Below are 21,245 nucleotides of genomic sequence, written 5' to 3'. Positions count from 1 at the left end.
GTTCTGGCAGGAACTTACTGGTTAATAAGTCTATCTGAAACACCAATGACCTTTACTGTAAATGCACCTTTCCAAGCAGTTAGAAAACAAATAACACACGCACACACAAAAAACCAAACCAAAACCCAAACCAAACATCAACCCACCCCCAAAAAAACCACCAACACAGAGATCTGCCTTTGGAGAAATGTAAATAAGAAAAGCTGGTTGGTCTAGAAGTCAATGTTGTAGCACAGGAAAACTGGAATTTTTTTAATTCCTGTCTCCTTTATTGTTGCCAGCTAAAGGCTAGGTTGATTTCTTAAGCAAACTCAGGGGGATAATAGACTGGACTTCCCTGAAATATTCTCCTGCCACATAATTTCTGTATTGCAAAGTATCATTCAATTAACAAAGTTATGGGCAAAAGAAGTGTTGCTTTGCACTGTGGTAAGTGAACAAAAGTCAAACCCCTGGATTCTACTGTGCTAGGTGCCATAGAAATGTTTGGCAAGTAAGAAGACAGAAGAGCTTCCTAGTAAGGAGTCTCGTAATGAGACAAACTATAGCTTCAGTCCATTTACATGCATTAGTAATTAAAAAATAGCTGTTTCGTTCGTTACATAAAAGAAGCTGTGGTCACCAGTATGGTTCTTCATCATTCAAGTAACCCAAGAATAAGCCAACAAAAAGGGACTAATAATGGAAAGAGAAGATGGTTATGTGGATTTAACTAGCTTTTCCCTTTAGGCCCGATCCACTGCAGGGCTCTAGAAGAACTGGTGAAAACAGCAAAGGTTAAACCATACTTGTCTAACCACCACAGAGAGAGATGAGCCAGGATAAAGCTTATTTAGCATTGATCTTACCACATCACTTCACAGATGAGATCTATGTAGTAGAGACTGTCTTAGAGGTTAAGTTCTAGAACTAAGAACAAAAGTTCAGGATTGAAATCCCAAAACTATGATTTGTAGATGACCTTGGACACTTTATTTGGAATTATCAGATTTCCCTGGATGAACAGGCTATTGATAGTTGAACTTATCCGTGTTTCTGAAACACCTGCAGATCCCAAAAACAGACAAGCCTATATCATTACAATAGTGCATGAGAAGATTTGGAAAGAAAAATCCAGTTTTAATATGTGTATCCTTCCTCTTTTGTGCAGAAAATACTAGACTGAGTTTTTTCCCCCCCTCGCTCCCTAGACAGATACAAGATACTTATATGCATTTTTAAGACAACTTCCAAAACACTACTTTGCAACATTAGAATGATAATTTATCCCCTTAAAAGTAAATAACTGACCCTACTCACAAGTTTCACACAGACTTTACTATAATTACAACTATATTTCAACATACTTAAAACAAAACCCAAGATTTTTCAAAGACAGGACTCCCAACATCTTAAACACTATTCCTTTCTGAAGGCTTGCCTCTCTGAAAAACATTCACCCATCCAATTTTTGCTTTATCAGGAACCTGCTACATTCCAAAGGGCTGTGCTCAAGGTTGTAATGTTATTTTCCAGGCATTTTGCTGACTATTTCACTGCCAAATAAGGCCCTTTGCAGGATGCACTTGTTTGCAAGAGCTCAAAACCTGAGACATTACAACAGGGCTGCACAGTATGCTGACGGGAAGAAGTAGACTGCTGTTTACTTCAATCAAAGGGAAAAAGTGTGTCACTTTGTGTATTTTTAAAACCAAGAATTAATAATTGACATTTGCCTGCTGACAGTCCTTTGATCCCAAAGCAAAACAAGCTAAAGGGATACATTCAGTAGCACAGCTGCCCCTGGGGTGAGCCACTAGACAACTGCATACTCTGTAAGGTGGAGAAGAACAGGAAGAAGAACATGAATTTGCCCTTGTAACAGGGAAATAACTTCTTCTGAGCCTTCTTCTGAGCAACTAGGCTTTGAGTATTATCTGAGAGACCCAGTTGTAGACAGCACGATGGTAAACAGCGTAAGTGGTTTGCTACTTCTAGTTTTCCCCTATAAATAGCAACCCCTCCCCACTGCCTACAGCACTTCCTGACATCTCCCAGACACACTTGGTATGCATACAGAGATCTAACAGAATTTGACAGCAGCAGGTTTCATTTGGAACCATCTTCAAGGACATATTAAACGATGCAGTTAAATCCACTTAAATACCCGATAGAGTATCAGAATAAACCTGTTAAAAGGATTATTCTGCATAGTAGTTGATTTCTACAACAGTTGTGTTTGTTGCAAAAGCCCTTTAAATGAATACAAGATAAGGAAATCACCTTGGGGCTCAGGGCTGGTAGAGCACGTAGATAAGATTCGTGGGCCTATGAGAAGAAACCAGCTATTTTAAAAAGGGGTTTGGCAGAAGACAACCAGACCCATCTCTGTTGAGTTGTTCAAACTGCCTCAGATATTAATCCTATTTCAGGAATATAGGGAGTGCTCTGGGCACAATGAGTCAGTAGGGTGGGGCATTTTTTTCCATGTTTGTGGACTGAACAGGAACAGAAAGAGCAAAAGAATCTGGAAGCCAGAAATCTAGCACCTGGCTGCTATACAGGCAGGAATTCGGCAGGGTTAAGTCAGAAGAGCTCACAAATCTGTGCAGAGACAGCACTCACAGGTAAAAATAGAAGTCTTATCTGGGAGTCAAGTAAACATCCTAAATAAAATTGAAAAGAGAAACTGTAAAGATGTTTCAATGCTGTAAGCTACATATATTTTCTCTTGATGACCCTTGCCCCCTCCTTGTTCTAGACTAAGCTTTCTAAGCAGATCACGCTATTTGACATGTTGCACTATTAGGCCAGGACAATGACATTTTATATTTCAAATGCAAACGAGTGTAAGAAGGCCTAGCAATTACCTCTAAAACGCCCCTCCACAAAAACACTCATCAAGGGAAAATATTCACATACTATGTAGTTATAAGATGTAATATTGCAGATGTCTCATTAGAGTAATCACATCATAAAAAATAATATGAAATCTTAGCCCATGAACACTCACACATACACTCCTAAAACCAAATGCAAGTTACTTAAGGTGATCTACTCTCCCCTAAAAGCTCTGCTGACCTGACGGCCATACGGTCCTCCTTCCAGATGATTTATGACCTAAACAATCTTTTAGCAGAAGCTAGAGACCTTTTTTTAGTCTTCATAAAAAGGAATAATTGTATTTTCTTTTCCATTTTCTCCTGGCCATAAACAGTCAGTGTATTTGCTGATGTAATAATTAAAAACATGAAGTACTTACATAGGCAACTGAAAGGGGAGTCAGTCACATGGACTAGGATGTCATCTGGTCTGTCTTGCAAACAATACTGACTGTAAATATATCTTTTTCCCCATTTTCAGTCCTAGCATTCTACTTAGATTTATTCGATGAAATAAACTATTTCAAACATCAGCAAGCCCTTTAGCTGCCTTTTCTTCCTCCCTCGCCCCCCAACAGCAGAAACGAAGCATCTGACTAGGGAAGAGGTACTCTGTTCATAGGATATCCCAAACCTCTTCCTGAAATCCCAAAGCAGCTGGCTAATCAGAAGTGAAATTGTTAAACGCGACTTCTCAACATTAATGTTCCCATTGTTATTTGAATTAACAACCTCAGAATCCCAACAGACCCGGGGTTTAAGCATACATTGTCTTTCATGGCATTATACTCCCTGCCCTCCAACACCAACCAAGCAGTTGCTGCTCCAACACAAACATTTTTGGGAAGGATGGATGAGATCCATGGTTAGAGGGGTTTTGTGTTTTGGTTTGGGGAGTTTTTTGATTTTTTTTTTGGTTTTGGCTTGGGGAAAAACACAAAACAAAAAAAAACAACACACAGATAAAATTCCCTGATCCAGTTCTCAGGGTGAACCTACAAATGAACAGTTGTTGGCACAACTGACAGGGCAGCATGCCACAGCATGAAGCATTATCACCAAAGACAATTTAAGTCAAGACTTAGCCTCAAGGGGCATAATGTGAAAATACTGGAAGACATATACCAATACATGTTGTCAGACAAGGCAGCCCTTGCTTCAAATTTTAAACAAATAATAATTTTTTGAAAAAGTAAAAAGTGGAAAAAACAGAGATCAACACATAAGCAGAACTAGTCACACCAATCACACCCATAGGCAGGCAAATGCAACCCAGATTTTGAACTTAATTATTTAGAGGGGAAACTGAATACGTTAATAGAAACACAGAATTAAGAAAGAAAAAAAGAATTAGCGGAAGAAAGTATATTCGTTGTAGGAATCAGTGAAAGGGCAAGCCTCCAGCAACAGAATTGAGGGGTTTTTTTGTCTTGTTTTTTCTTTTTTACAGTATTTTCCTTTAAAAGTTATATATGAATACAAACTCATTTCTAAACATGGAGAAAGTTAAAAGAAGTGTGGTCCAGGAATAATTGGATTCCAGGACATTAGGGCTCACTGAAATTCAGATAAAAGCCTGAGCTTCAGCTCAAGCTGCATACTTCCTCGTTAAAACACTGTTTTTCTTTCAAACTTCATTTTTCATCCTTTACATGCATTTGAAAAAATACTTGCAAATGACTTGTTTCCTTACACAGAAATATACAAGCACAAAACATCCAACTACCAAGTACTATTAAACAAGCCTATTTGCAACATGCATCAGCCCTACACGGCAAGTGCCCATTAATCGGAAAAACAGTTTTAGCATCAGAATGTTTCCTTAAACAGCTGTTGATCTAATTACTTGAAAAATCTTGTTACAAAGTTTAGGTGGAACTTTATAAGGGTGCTTGATCTTTGCATCAGTGCATATTTGCACATACATTGAAACCAGTCTGAAACACATATACAGAATAGAAGATTTAACTTCAAGAATTCTTCTTCTTCAGGTTTTTATTTGCACACATATATTCAGAACATATTTACATAACAGATAATCAAGCTGTCTTCCTTGGTTTAAGAGGAGCCACTGAGATTTCACACAAGTACTGAAATTGAGGACAGGCACTAACTGGAAAGATGTGTAACCCTTTATCTGCAGTATGAATTTTATTATGTTTACATATTGAACATAAAACAGAGCAGAGCTTAGATCACATTAGTATGTATTTTAGTTTGACCAGACGGTGAGACCACAACAAATTATGTATAGGTCAGTGCTCAAGCCTGAATAAATTTGGGGTAGTCAAGGTCAGGGCTAGGGCATATTTGCTGAACACAAGCATGACAGGTCAGTCACAATCCAACAGCTAAGATCACACCATGGTGTAACAGAACATAAGTGCTACAGACAATCACCCAGCTGAAAAGAAGGCATCTTCTGTTGTCTCCGATACTCTAAAAACATAACAGAGATATTTTTCTCCCCATGCATACTAAAAAAATAACCTACCTAACCAAAACTCATTTTGACAGAGTCTTACCTCAGAGGACTGGACAAACTGAAAAAAGCATATCTGATGTTTTGATGCAAACACTATTTTGTCATTTTCTCTTGCCTTTTTGCCTCTTAAGATGGCAGAGGCAGAGTGGCGCTAAAAGAATTATTAAATAAAGCAAAAATGCTTTTCCAAACTGCATTAGTGTTTCCATAGCACCCATCCAGGAGACATAGCAGATGCATATGGACAGCTAACACAGTTCTTTAAAAGGCAAGAGAAACTTTAAAACAGAACTACATTTTTGAACTGCCTCCCCAGTATAGCTCACAGACAGCTCTCAACCACATCTGCAGTATTGTTACTGAAACTGGACAGCATAAGCTGCACACATGTAAGTTTTAAAACATTTATAACACAGGCCTGTGAAAATCCTATCAGCTCTTTTGAAGCCAAAGATCAAGCCCACACTTCAAAATAAAGATAACTTGGGAAATTCTGGTTCAGGTAGTTATATAGAAACATACAGCTAGTGCTGTGGAGTTTCAGTCACTGCAAAACAGTCACTAGAAATTCCCTGACATCAGCAAGTCCTGCATCAAGACTTTCCTGAGATACTGTTACAGCTCTCAAGAGCAGCCATTGGTGTATCCAACTGTTAGATAAAACAAAAACAATAGCCCTAGTTAAAAAAAATCAAAATTAATTAAGGTCTCTCATTCCTTCCTTGCTAGTTATTCCAAAATCTACCTCTTTTCCATCAGGATAATATTTTTTCCTGGTGGGAACTATGACCCTTTTAGCAATACAAAAAAACTCTGGTAACAGCAAGTTGACTTCAGCTCTGTAACTGCATGACAAGAATTTGTATTCTTACTACCTTACCAGGTGGTTTTTACTGGAGTTGTCTTTCAGTGCCCACTCCCCTGGATGTACTCAAGGGGCTCCCTTTGAAGCTGAGTTCAGTGCACCAGTACCTGCCTGCCCTCCACAGCACAGGTATAGGCACCACCTTCTTAAAGAACAGCCAGTTCTTTACTTATCTCAGGGAGTGCTATATTTTCTCCTCTGCTGGGGTCAGCATTATCTCACCCATTCACCTCTCTGGTGGAATGTTTCAGTACAATGCAGAATTTTTCAGTGGTGAGAAACACTGAACACAAACAGGAGTATAAAGATAAAATCAACATCAAATTGCAGACACTGTCATGGAGGTCTTAAGCTAATAGCGGGGAGTACTAAAAGAAACATCGTGATACTATCAACCATCTACTAAAACTTTATTTAAAAGATGCACAGATGTGGTGCTTCGGGATATGGTTTAGCGGTGGACTTGGCAGTGCTACCTAGTTAGTAGTGCTATCAGTTGGACTCAACAATTTTAAAGGCCCTTTCCAACCTAAATGATTCTATGATTCTAATCTAACACTGAAGTAGAGAGCGATCAGCATCAACCTGAAGTTTCTGATACAGTTTCATGGTAACCAGTACTCCAGTAGCTCCAAATATTTAGTTTACTATGACCATCAGTTTACTAATATAAAGTTATTTCACTCGGTGCACACGGAAGTTGCAAAATCAATTTGGATTAGAAAGGGTCAAAGTGATGCATAAATCCTATGTATATATTTTTTATACAGAGCAGTGCGGTTTCTCAACAACTTAAAGGCTTAATAGGTTTGCATAAGTGCTCAGCTCTGCTTAGGAGGACCTTCAAGAAATTCAGCAAATCAAATTGAGGAAGTGCCTCTCCGGAGACTAAATGGCTGCAGTGACAGGTCTGCATTCTCTGGGCTATGTGTTCAAACACCACCCAGGAACACAAGAAAGTGGAAAATAATTTTCTTCAATATGCCCTGATCTAAATTTATCAGATATTTATCAGTGCTCCTGCACCCACATGAAACAGAACCCAGCCCTCACCTGAATGACAAGAGCATCAGACCATGTAAACAATCTCAAAATTGCAATCAGCCTCTCATTACTGTCATTCAGTACAGATCAATTCAAGAAGGCAGCCAGGCCTGTAGCTCAATACTACACCTGAAATACCAAAGGAAAAACAGTGAACCTTCTTGATCACTATCATCAGAAAAGAGCATGGGGACCATCAGTCAGGTCTGCCAAAGGCCCTTATGCTGGAAAAAACTGAACTGTTGCATGAGTGTAAGATAGCAAGTGGTTCCCAGGCTCCCTGTTGAAGGGAACACATGCTGGCTCTTCTGAAGATACTTGAGGACTAAACACATAGTGTTTAGTCCTTTCTCCCACACCATACCCTTCCATCTGATTAGATACATGCTCATCATGCAGTTCTGCTAGCAACATCTGCCTTCTGGCAAGCACCACAGGTTTCCTAGGAAAGAGGGCAGCTGCAGACCATGGAACACCCAAAGCAGTTACATGATTTGCAGCATACTTCATTCCTATGGGTAGGTTCCTTAGGAAAGAAGCTAGCAGAGAAAAGGCTGAAAAAAAGCTTCACCCACACAATTATTCAGGCAATTGTGAGGCCCAACATATTGCTTGCGTGAAGTGTGTGAGTTTTCTATCGCAGAAGCAGTTCTTGAAGGTTTTTGAGGAGCCTGCTTATGTGAGCTGAGAGATACTTGTTCCAGCAAGTTAGGAAGCCAAGAGCACCTTTGAGACAATACTCTGGACTTGGCTAAAGCACTCTCTTCCTGATATCCACCTACCCCATATCAGGCGCTATGGATGACCAATATTAGACTAGACAAGTGGTATATGTCCCAAGGCCGAAGAATGTATTTTCATCAAGACTACAGCTTCTCAGATTTTTTCCCTCTTTGCAATTCAGATTTCACTCATCATCAGTAAAACAAGGAACAGACTGTAAGATGTGCTCTTCGCTGCAGTCACTGATGTGGTGCAGGCTGCACACCACCTATACATGGCACCTTTAATCACAGCTAAGCACTGGGCTTGATATCCACCACAATTAGGCTTAGACAGAAGAACTGCAATAGAAGTTTACAACAGGATGTTCTCTGCTGGCTAATCTACAAATTCAAGTAAGTAATTAGTACAATTAGCACAGATAAATATATCCATCCAAATACCACCATTTCCTCAATGACAATGATAAAACATTGACAGATTGAGGCATTACTATGTCGTCTTAGAGCGATGACAATGATTTCACCCCTATCAGACTGAGAGTTCCAATGACCACCTCAGGAGAATGTAGAGCAAAAAGACACCCAGCGAAGGGAAGGGAATTCTCACACTCAAACATTCAACCTAGAAGGATTCAAACAAAGAGGTCAGTCTGCAGAAGAGGTAAAGGGCAAGGATGGGGGTAACACACAGACACAGAAACCTTCCAACAGTGATCAATTCACTTTCTCAGCATATTATTTTCTGAAACTTCATGTGGTAATGTCAGCGTTGACCATTACAAAAAAATTTCAGGAACAGGTACAGGTTAGCAGGAAGCAAAAATGAAGACTGCTATGAACTGAGGTAGTTAGATGTTTTTCTGTGCCTTGGCTCATACTAAGCATCATAATCTAATCTCTTTTGGGAAGCCCTGAGCCCAGCCAGGCTGACAGGCCATTACTATCTTCCTGGGCAAAGTCATACCATGGTATGTAATTGTAGACTGCAGCAGATACAGTCCTCTGTGTTTGCATGTTACACCTCCCTAGTGACAACAGACCAATCACATTTCCTTTTTAGCAGCTCAGGCACGTTTGAAGCCTGATGCTCCAGGGAATGAGGTATTTTTCTTCAGAACAGATTATTCTAGGAAGTGGCTGGCCCATTTTAAAAGAACACACAGATGTGACTATAGGTAACTGATGGCTTTGTTGGGTTTTTGTGGCTTTTTGTGTGGGTTTGTTGTTTGGGGTTTTGAGGGGTTTTGTTTTTGGGGATTTTTTGTTTGTTTGTTTTTAACTATCCTAACAACTAGCGCATGCTCCAGCCTCACCCATATTGTGGGTTCAAAAATGGGCACTCCTTACCTAGCTTTGCAGCCAAGGGAGTATATAATTTCTGATAACATAATAGCTGGCACATATCCCACCAGAGAAGTAGCTGCATTTCAGTTTGAGTGTAGAATATTCTAAAGCCCTTAAGAAGAAGTAAACAGACATATCGAGCCAAGGCTGCACAGTGCACTTCACACATCAAGAACAGGTCACAAACACAGAGCAGCGGCTGAGTACAAACACGCAAGCTGCTCACTATTAAGTAACTACTGCAAAAGCTGGCTTCTTAGATTTCAGGTAATACTGTGTGATCCACAGCAGCCTGCTACAGTTGTTACTATCCTGTTGTCACAGACCAATCTGCAAGTAATTTGGGGCTTTTGGATACTTCACAGTGAGACCTAACCTGTACAGAAGGTTCAACGGAGGATGGCTTTTTTTTATATATTATTTTTAAAAGAGGGAAGGTTGTGGTGTACTTATTCTCCCTAGAAAAGAATTCCTTCCTCCACAAATAAAAAAAACAACCCAGAAGCAACAAGGATCAGTGAAATGACTACAAATAACAAAATAACAGAAGACAACAACTAGGCAAAGGGCCTGCAATACAAACAGACACAATTAAGTAGTATAAACCAACAGACTGAACTTTGCTAATTCACTCTTCCTACAGGGCAATCATTGTGTATTCTCACACACATACTCCTCGTATTCACATAGCCACGAGCAACTAACTCAGCTCCAGCCGCCACATTTGGGCAGAGCTTTCTCTGAAACAGAGATTCCAATTACATTTGCAATAATCTTATTACTACATCAGCCATAACCTGTTTAAGAAAGGGTCTGAAAGATACCATTTTGGCAGCTGGGAAGAAGACAAAAGGGAGACATGCTTTTGTTATTTTAGTAACAGGAAGATTTGCAAACTACAACCAGATTTTGTGACAGAAATATACCATGCTGTTCCTACTGTTTAAAACACACACAGCACAACCCAAAACAAGTTTAGAGAAGTTACGGATTTGTAAAACTGCCTCAGCAGTAACACGGACCAATGTTCAATGATTTACTTACAGTTTATGGTTGCTTTCTCATCACATGTAATTTAAAGATATGATCAGGAGGCAATCCACTTTGTTATCAGTGAGCTGGCCAAAACCTGCTTTGTAACTTAAGACACTCAAATTTTTGTTTTGGAAGTACTTTATTCACATGCAGTTCACCCAAACTAATCTATGCCAGCATTTCTGTTGTCACTTGCAGTCTACCCCTCTATCTGCACCGCAAAGTTGACATTAAATCTGTACCAGAACACCATTTCTTTTCCTACATGTGCCAGCATGAGATTACTAAAGTCAATGACATTTCACCAGGGAAAGAACAGGATCAGGTCCTTATTGTTCTTTCCATGCTTATCTGACTGGGCAGAACAAATCAAAGAGGAGACAGTCAAAAAAAACCTGCTAGCCTTGGTTTCTCTAGGGGAAAGCAAGCTCCAGATAAGCTCTGCCTCCAATCAACAGTCTGATTTTCATGAACAGCAATATGCTTCCCTTGGTAATTGAAATGGAACAATTCTCCTCAAACAGCTTGCCAAGTCTCACCTCATTAACCTTTATGGACTGACCTCCAAAATTCCTTGAAGCTGAAATACATGTCCCCCTTGCCTCTGCACGGTAACTGTTTATCCCTGAGAGGTTGGGGAGAAAGCGAGGGCGTTAGAGAGAGAACTGCTAAACATGCTAGAACTGGAAGATAGGTACCTGTTTCCAGGCTATTACTGGGGCCCAAACCTTCACAGGCTTCTGCCTACTCTGCTGGCCCATCTTTCAGACAGCCTGCAAAGCCAAACTTGGATTACAGATTATCCTCCCCTCCCCAACACTTCTTTTAAGAGTCAGTATCATTAGCTATAGCATGCTGCCCAGTGTTCAAACAAGCATTTCCTAGCCCACACTTGATGGTTTAGCAAATTTTCTTACTAAAGCTTATTTCCCCCCCCAGCCCCCAAGTCTGTTACTCAGGATGCCTACTGCCCATTCCACCCAGGTCATTTACTACCTTTGCTCACACCTCATGAAACTTTCTGGTAGCAGTGAAAAGCAAGCTGTCAATGAAGGAGCAACTGAACACAGTACTTCGCATTTTATACAAACATCCAAACCAAAGGTAAAAGATGAACGGAAGCACTTCGGAAAGGTGGTAGAACAATTAATTCCACAAATTAGTAGACTCCTAGCTTTCTTTATCTCCATGTTAGCTTCAGGGGGCATAACTGCAAGAATCAAGAGTACAACATTCCAGTTCTGCACCTCTGGAAGTCTGTACATAGGATCATGTATACTTATACTTAATAGTGAAAATCTTCCAGGTTAAAACCACACATTTGGGCAACTGCTTTGCTAGAGATGAGAAAACAGAGACCAAAGCACCTCATTCCCCAACACATTTCACTGCTTGAAAGTCCACCACCTACATGCACAAGTAAATCACTTCATAAGCCACGGTCAGTGCTTATAGCAAGATAAAGACAGACCCATCTTTCTGCCCATGTTTGCCTATTCCTCCACACTGCAACTAGTTTCACTCCACCAGCCCAGTCCCTTCGTTAGTTCCAAACCCTATCCAATTCTATTGATGCTCATCCCCATCCTCAGCTCTTTACTCCCTTGCTCACCTTTGGTTCTGTAACGGAAAAAAAGCTGAAAAGCTTTCACATCAAGAAAATGAAGCCAGTGCAAAAAAGTTCCAAGACATCAGGTTTTTCCACTCCTCCTTTCTCTTCTTTTTCCTTCAGCCACCTAGAAAGAAGCCTCCATCTCAGAGGAGGTAGTGCAGTGGGGCAGGCAGTAAGCCCATGGATGCTCCCAACTCTCCATGCCACTTCTCAGGGCAGGACCACAATTTTCTTCAAAACAGCAACCTCTCCGTGTTCTTTCCTCTGAAACCATTTGGGCAGAGGCTGACAACTGTGAAGCAGAAGGGATGCACATTTCGTACACACACACACACCAGTTCAACTGCTTTGACCATAAACCAGTGCTGTTTCAGTACTTTGAACAGAGTCAGCAAGGACCATACGAGCAGCTAACTGAGCCACAGTCCTATTATTGTGGTTCCAATTGCCCGCACATTTCCTGCTCAAATGAAAGGCATTATCATCTTGTTGTGTTGCATTCACTGCAATGCTTTAGGCTCTAGCCCCTGGTTCTCTGAAATCACCATGCTGAAATCACCTAGGTCCCACTGTTTTGGCATACATTGTAGTCTGTGGTCGTCACAGTACGGATGCTGCATGGATATCCAAATGGCTCTGTTGCAGCTTGGTCCTAGCCTTGAGTTCCTCTAACATTCCCATACTTTAAGTGTGCACTGGTATTATATGTCACCTGCCCAGCCACAGATCACTGCCTCATGCAGCGATGGCAGTTGCGCAAAAGTGGGCTCATCTCTACTGCCAGACAGACCACTTTTAAGCTGTTGGTAATTATGCAGGGATGACATGCAGCTTTCTACCTAACCCACTACTTGCAGAATTCATAGCTCTCTGTCTACTTACTCCACAGGACAGCCAGTCCCACTTTGATGTCTCAGTCATGGACCATGAAAATTAGTTTCACACAAACAGACCAGGCGACATGAGCACTCTCCACGGCTTCCCATTATCAGGCAACTACTATCTGGATTGGTTTACACTCTCATTTCAAGGGCAGGTGCTTTGTGATTGGAGAAGAACCTGAATGTTGGGGTGGGAGAAACTCCATCATCAGCGTGAGCCTAAGAAAAGCAAAAATAAAATCTATCTGCATGGCAGTACTTATGGTAGGCCTGAGGTAAAGGTTAGTAACTGTTTGTGGAAGAAGAAGCAGAACAAACACGACTGCAGAGTCTACTATAATTATTGGGAACATAAAGCAGAAACTCCAAAGATTCCACTAAACTCAGCTGGAGGGAAAGAGAAATCTAGCAGAGAAAGAGAGGGAGCTCTTCACTCCCACAGACTAAGAAGAGGGGAGTGGTAGCACAAGCAGCTTGATAATCTCAACAGCCACTAAATCGCTGGAAAGCAGGGGAGGGGGGGACGGGGTGGGGGGGGGGGTGTTAAACAGCATCTTGTCATGAGTGCTCCTAGGAAACCCACTGATCATCACAGCAAAGGATTAGATGTGTTTAAAAAGTAATAGCAAAATGAACTAAACAAGCGTCAGAGAAAATTTAAATGTAATTCCTGACCCAACGTAAGTCACAGACTGACAGCAGGACCTGTGGCCAGCAGCCCTTAAAATTAATGAGATCTACACATTATGAAAGTTCCTACGTCTCAAATCCTCAGAAGGAAGAATCACTGCACAGTGGACTGAAGTCTGCCTCAGCTGCTCAAAGGAAAGTTGTGTTTCTAACAGCAGCAACTGCACTGGGATGTTCCCCCATGAGTCGTCTTTGTACTGCTAAAACATTGCAAAGCACTTTTCAAACTACATCTTGTAAAATCCACAGAATACAATAGTGGGTGGAAGAAGTGCAGAATTAAGAAACTTATCCAAGATCTCAGAACATGCAAGTAATTCAGGAAGGGACCCTTGCAGAAACTGATATAGAACAATGTCCTTCCATGATGACATATTGCATGCTTTTAGGGGCTTTAAAATTAACTAGTGTCAAGGATTACCCTAAAAGCAGAAAATTCAGATGCTTGCCTATCTGCTTAGGCATTTAAGGCATACAAAAACTGAAAAATCTACTGCTCTAAGTAAGTATGCCCTTTAAAATGGCATTCTGCTCAGCTGAGATAACAGGAATTTTGAGTCTTGCAGTTCACGTGCACAGGTAAATTCTGCACTCTTTCCTCTGTCTACATCAAACTCACTAAAAACATAGAGAACACTCCATGCTCTTCAGAAAAGGACATTCATCACTCCCACACTTTGTAGAGGCTAAAGTAAGTAAGACTTTACTCCCAGTGGAATTAAATTATGCGTCCCCAAACTGATCTTATATTAAGCATTATGGCTGTTGGTAGATTTCTATAGAAAGAGCCTGGCAGAACTCTCTGGAGAGCACTATCAAGTCCTCTCAAGTGAACAGAAATCATTACTGGAGCACCTTTAAGGAAGCAGCTTTACAGGTAAATATTATCCATGCGGACTCCAGATAGAGTTTCCATGGTGTTATGCAGATAGATAAAATGATTTCACACACAGAGCTATGAAAGAGCATGCACTGATTTTATGGAGCAAGCTATAAAGCCAAGCAACAACTCCAGTGTGCTCCTCAATTAACAGACTGTTAATAGTTAAAAAACTGACCCAACTGAGGCCATTGCAAGGCCTCCGCACTGCATAACAGCACTATGCAACTCTCCCCTTGATTATAAGCAGAAACACACAATGGGTGGCTTCTCTTGAGTCTGTCTCTGCAACTAATGTTTAACAGTAGACAGAATTTAAAAAAAAATCCTGCTCTTCCTCTGCAATCATAGTAAAAACACCCAAGCTTTCTTTTTCCTATTCCCACTACAGGAAATTAGTGACACATAATTCATCCTAACATAAGTATCTTTGCTCAGGCTCTATTAAGGACGTTTAATAGAAAGTACAGTTATTACCAAATCTCAACCCCAAAGCTCTCATTCTGCTCCTTGGGAAAAACTGAAAGCCTGCTACCTTGGTCTGATTTAAGGTTATTGATAACCCAAGAACCCAGATTCAAATTTTGGCTTGGATCCCATTCACTTGAGAGTGAGGTGACCTCCTTCTGGTCCTTTTTTGTAATACAAAAGAGGAAATTATCACTTGACTGGGAACTCGAGAAAGAATTTGGACAAAACAGCACATGCCTGCTGGCCAAGCTCAAAATGCACTGGGGCAGCAGATCCACACAGAAAGTTCACATCACACCTGTCCACACCACTTTCAGCATTACTAAGGCCAGGGTCATGAAAAGCAAAGCCAGCAAGCATACAAAAATCTGAATGCACAAAGAAGCCAAATACTATTGAACAAATCCCACTCGATGCTAATTAACATTAAGGCTGGCCAGAACCTGCTGTGATTCAAACTTGCACTCTCCGTTCGAGCAAAACTTCACTGAAGCCTGGCAGAACCAGTGACCGAACCACAGGTGCAGGAAAAGCTGGCTGGAACTGTGATCTGCTTTCATACCACGTGGTGATGGAGAACAGTCTGCATCAGAGCATGATAGTTGGGAATGGTAGCCAGCCAGCTAATCACATAGTGACCTCTCATGCCTTTTATTTGTTTTATGAAAAAGCAGTTCTGCCAATTGGTTTCAGATCAAAATTCTTCCTAATCAGGAAAGAAAGAAACTTTATATAAAATGATGCTCAGTAGAAATTAACCAGAAACACAGTCCTCCTGAAAGCATAAGCTTTTTTGGTCAAATAAAAAGTTGCCACCAGCTAATGTGCAAGACAGTAATGATTAGCCATCTGGTGAAGGTTCCTGCTACGCTTGCCATGTTACCCCCTATGCTGAGGAAAGCAGAAGGTGGATCAGTTACATTCTGTCCTTGCCTGCAATTGTGTGGTCCTTAGGAACAAGACACAAAGCTTTCCAGCACAACCAGGAATTGTAACTGTTCTGACTTTTCAACAGACCACCTTCTTTTTTTCTTTTTTTTTTTTTTTTGTATTAAGATCACTGCATCCCAGCTAAATTATTTAAAATAAAAATTATCTATTGCCTTTCTGAAAGTTGAATGTATCATCAAGCTTTATCAACCTTTGTTATTTTTGTCCCTTTGTTTCCTTCTGCAAAAATTGCAACTGCCAGGAGGCTTCCCAGTCATCTAAAGAGCATCAGTAAACAAGAACAGAGACAGATGGCTGCAGCTCAGTTTAAACCAGCACAAGATCCAGCCTCTCCCCTGCATTGCAAGTACTACCCATAAGATACAAACACATGTATAGATCCAAACAAGAACGCAGCAGTCCCAGATAGAAAACACGTATGTATATACAATCGCATAAGGAAGAAGTCACTGTGAGGACAGGGTGCTGAGGTTTCATGTACAGTGACCATCCATTACAACTGTACAGCCTTCCAATAATACAACAGGATGTCAGGATAGCAGGGGAGAGCTCTCCCTCCATTTTTGCTCCCAAAAGTATTCCTGGCAAAAAACAATCAGCGGGGAAAGTTAAAACCAGGCACCTCCTTCCAGCAAAGTTACTCTTCTGAGAACTAATACACCAAATTCACACAACCTAAGAAAGTGACAACATTTCAAATAGGCCTCTCAATTCACCTACTACTTCAGGAATTCAGTCACATTGACAAATAACATGTTAACCCCTTATTAAAATGACAGATTCAGAAAGACAAAGAAAACCTATAGGATAACTCACAGATTTAGAATTATAGAAGTCTATCAAAATAATCATACTGGGTTTTTTTCATTCCTGGATTTGATTGTTTTTCAATTACTGCTTAGAAGACTACTGGTGTTAGCACAAGATACTGTTTATATTATGTGCCTTGCCTCGCTAAATAGATTCAGATGTCCATGTCCATTCAATAAATCTATCTGAGTCAACATAGTTCACTGTTTGCCTCTTCCACCAACTATAAATCCACTGCGATTCCACAGACACACCCGCATGCCTGAACAGCTTCTAGAAGAACGGGTTCAAACATTGCCCATTCTTCCCCAAACAAAAATTTTGACTCTGCTGAAATTAAACTAACAGCTCTCCCTCGGGGCTTCCTGATATTCCAAGTTCTTCCTTAATGATAGCAGAAAGCTTCAAGAACAGGGTTGCACAATCATCACCTCCAATCAGCTCTAATTGAAGGATGACACGAGACAGAACGAGAAACTAGCACTCCAATTAATACAGACAGGAAAAAACAAGATTGTGGGAGCGGCATCATTATTGGTAAAGCTCCAACAAAACCCTCAGGTTGTAGCATGTTGGCACACTACCACCTCTGAGGTAGAGTTTAACTACTCCTCAGCGCAAGAATACGAGGGAGGGAACGATCTGGTGGTGAATACTGAACAGTATTCACCCTTTTTACCTCAGTGTTCGCATTGAAAATTTAAGAACCAATTAACACGGCACTCTGTTGATCCTCTCAAGAGATGCCTGAATCAACCCTTCCGGGAATCAAATCTGTACTCCTAAAATGAAGCCTGAAGTATATTTCTGCAGGACCTTCCTAAAACAGGACACCTACAAAATAACCACAGACTTCTCACACTAAACGGTTGCCCCCCTTAGAGCAATTCACCCAGGGTGACCTAGAAAACCTCTCCCATTCATTTCCATGATGCAATTTCCTGCTCCATACTTTAAAAGACTAAACAAAAAGTTGGTACACACCTGTATCCCCGTGGAAGCAGCTGTCCTGGTGACATCTCCCAGAAGGCAAATCTCCATCACTTGGCCAGATCTGTCCTGTTTTTCGTACACCCACAATAGTAGCCTCAGACACAATGACCTGCTGCTGCCTGTGCCGTTTTTGAGACTGGGGGGTTGGTGGACTGCTACTGTCAAAGGACTGCTGAGAGTTCTGTGAGGGAGAACGGCTTTTATCCCGATACATGCGGTAAGTGGTAGGGCTAGGAGAGACGTGGCTGGACTGCCCTGAAGAGAAGTCTTCCTCACTGGAGGTAAGGTTCTCATTAGAACTACAATCAGGAGTATATCCTCCTCCAATATCTTCAAAACTCCTGGGGGAATAAGATCTCCTGGGCCACGTTAGATGTTTTTCCTGGTCAGTCATGCCCTGATTTCGCAGAATAGGTCCTTTCCCTTCTCCTTCCCCCATAATTCCACCAACATAGATACTTTGATAGGGTTGAAAGTCCATGGGTTGCCAAGGTGAGCGGTTGCTGCCATTGGCATTAATCAAGTTATCTTTGAGAAACCTGGGGTTCAGTTCAGCATCCTCATATTCTCCATCATAGCCAAAGCTGCTCTCCGAGGACCTTCCCCTGTAAGCAGGCCTCTGGAACTCACTGAAGCTGGGTACCATGTTAGAAGGCAGGGAATGTAAAGACTTTTTGCGTTCCATTTGCATGGCCTGGCTACCAAGGGAGCTTATTTTATCAGAAACATCTTTATCGTTGACCTTTACTAGACCCTTCTCATGATGATACTCCATATTCACATAAAAGGGCTTTTCAACAACATCCTTGTTATCCCCAGAAGAATGTGAATTAACCTTTTTAATCCTCTCAAAATTAGACCTTAGGGCTGCCACGCTGGTGCTGTTCCCTCTCTCCTTAGAAATAGGTTCAAACGATCCCTCCTTCTCAGCAGATCCCACTAGCCTGCGAGTGGAAGCTGATCTGTGTTTTGAAGGAGAGCCATCCGTATCACAGCGATTCTCCATATCTTCTACAACTCTCTTCAGTTTCTCTTCACCATAGTACTTACACCTGTCCTGCTCTCCCTCTCCATGATGGGGGCTGTCCAAAGGCGACAGGTCTGACCCATCACTCTGGGTAGACAGCTTCCGCAGAGAGGGTATCCTGGGTTTGAACTTTTCCTCCCCATGGTGTGACTTGCTTTTTTCATATTCGTCCTGGTCAGCGGACTGGTGATGCAGGTCTTGGATCTGCTGCTCTGCACCCCCTTCAGGCAACTGAGAAGCACGTTTAAAACCCCATCTCTGCCTATCATAGCTTTTTTTTTCCTTTGCCAGAAGAGTCTGCAGGTAAATCATGCGGAACCTCTCCTTGTTGACCTCCATCTCCAGTCTCCGAATAGATGCTTTGCACATCTCCAGCTCCTGTTCAATGTCTCCCACAGATTTCAGCTCCATTTTAGGAGGCTCAGAGTCTGCAAATTGTGCTTTCCAAGCCTCCACAAACCCCACAGGGTCCACCATTTTGCATACAGGAGTAAGTGGAGAATAGGGGAAGGAGGCTGGAGAGAGATAGGTGGAGAGAATAAACCAACCGGATCTCACATGTAGAAGCAGAAACAGCTCCGGCAGGGTCAACTCAATGCGTCTCTTTCACGGTCCATGCAGGGAAACTGGGAGGCAAACGGCAATCCTCGGAGCAGTCTCTCCTCCCCGTCTCCTTCAGCTTTTGCCGGCCCCAGCCCCCCGTACACTCGCTACCCTCTCCCCGGCATGACTGATCTTTTGCTAGCGAACAACAATGCTCCCACCCCGGCGATCCCAGAGCACTTCAAAGTGGGTGGACAAAGGAACAGGCTCGGGGCGGGGGAAGGAAGGCAAATATCGCCCCCATCCACCCACCCACCCACCTCCTGCCGCTGCCCTCCTGGGCACGGTCCTCAGTGCAGCCACGCTCGGGAGTCCTCCGCTCCGTCCTCCCCTCGCCAGCCCCCGTGTTGTGCTTTCTCTTTCTCTCTCCTCCTTTCCCCCTGCCCCTTTCCCTGTCTCCTCCTCCCGGCTATTGTGCTGTCCTCCGGGCGCACACGCTCTCCGGAGCCTCCGCGCCAGAGCAGCGAGGCGGCGGCGGGTCCCGCGGCGGGCTCTGCCACTACCCCCAGGTGCCCGAGCGCCCCGCGGCCCCGCGGGAGCCCCCTCGGCGCGGCGGCGGCTTCCCGCGGCCGCCCATCGCAGCCCGGCTCTGACGGCGGCGCCCCGAATCGCAGCGCTGCGGAAGGGGAGGAGAGGGAAAGAGCCAGGCGCGGCGATTGACACGGCGCTGGGGCCTCTTAAAGGGGCAGCCCGGCCGGCTGAGGGAGGCCGGGCCCGCGGGACCCCGCCGGGCTTGGAGAGGGGGGGTGGGGGCCCTGGCCCTGCGCTTTCCCCACGGCGCCCTCGGAGGCAGCTGCCGGTGAGACAAAGGCAGAGATCTGCAAACCCGTGTGCCCGCACGGCTGCTCGTGCTTGGCAGCCAGAGGCCTGAACGTTACCATAGACAGACACGAACGTGCCTAAGCCTGGGCAAGAACATATCCTACACATATCCCTGTGTGCACAGGAGGTATCCGTTCCTGTCCATACGTCCACACCCTCATGTATTACGTATAAACACCAGCATGTCTCTGCGCTCTCTCATGTGTTCACAGCAATGCTCTCCCCCCGCCCCAGGCACTGATGCAGCTCACCTTCAAAGGTCACGTTTCCCCCCACTAATGGTAAGCACTGTCATTCAGTGGCTTGTCATTCACTCAATCCTTCCTTCCTTGCCAATAAATGACAAGCTAAATTCTGAGATGGGAAACTGGTGCTCCAAAATCACTATAGTACTAACAATAAAGGCTGCTTTGTTCAGACATTAGTCTCACTTTTGTCCTGTATATTATCCTAGCCCAAATAACTCAGAGTTCCACTCTTCAGCTCTGGGTGAAGGGTGGCAAATGATTTAAGCAAAACTCTGGCTGCCGAGTATTACTCCTCTGAAATCACAGTCCCTGATCTTGCTTAAGCCCTGCGTCCTTTCCATGTACTAATTCAACCTCTGAAATTGTGGTAACAAATACATCTCAAGTTCCATCCTGCCTGTTTGGATGATAGGAAAAAGTGAGATATATATGCCTCGTATTCCCCACAAACCTCTTCTTTCACATTTGCAGTGAGGTATATCTTTTCTGGTGTGTGTTACTAGAATAGAGGGTGGAATATAGCCCCAACAAGAACTAATAAAATCTCACAGGTTTTAATTTGTGCTAATAAAAAGCACAAGCCCACAGGTGTAGCTCTCTTACCTTTGAAATATGTAATGTTTCATAATCCATTAAAGAGTTTTTCTCTTCATGCTTTTTTATATGCCAAACAAAATATTTTTTGATATTTTCAGACATATCACAAATGTCTACTCAGGTATTCAGTTCTGCATAGCTCACCCCTCTTGGTTTTTGTTTCCTGGCTTTAACATCTTTTCCTGCACTTGTTTCCTCAGCTTTTACATATAACAAGCATTGGCTGACCTATATGGAAAACAGATTATAATCTAAATCATAATAAAATCTATACGTTTAGTAAATACCTCTATAAATCTTT

General features: G+C 42.5%; 1 protein-coding gene across 1 annotated transcript in view; it reads right to left on the bottom strand.

Moving 5' to 3' along the window:
• The window catches only part of BCR (BCR activator of RhoGEF and GTPase), a 102,905-nt gene extending 83,022 nt beyond the window's left edge, over nucleotides 1–19,883 (bottom strand). Inside the window, exon 1 of the mRNA XM_074606576.1 lies at nucleotides 17,639–19,883. Within this exon, the coding sequence (XP_074462677.1) occupies nucleotides 17,639–19,151 (1,513 nt within the window). The 5' untranslated portion in view covers nucleotides 19,152–19,883. The remainder of the gene's footprint in view (nucleotides 1–17,638) is intronic.
• Nucleotides 19,884–21,245: the final 1,362 nt, after the last annotated feature.

The sequence above is a fragment of the Larus michahellis genome, chromosome 13 (genome assembly GCF_964199755.1).
Source record: "Larus michahellis chromosome 13, bLarMic1.1, whole genome shotgun sequence".
Lineage (NCBI taxonomy): Eukaryota > Metazoa > Chordata > Aves > Charadriiformes > Laridae > Larus > Larus michahellis.
The sequence above is the reverse complement of the archived record's forward strand: the minus strand, read 5'-3'. Positions and strand labels throughout refer to the sequence as shown.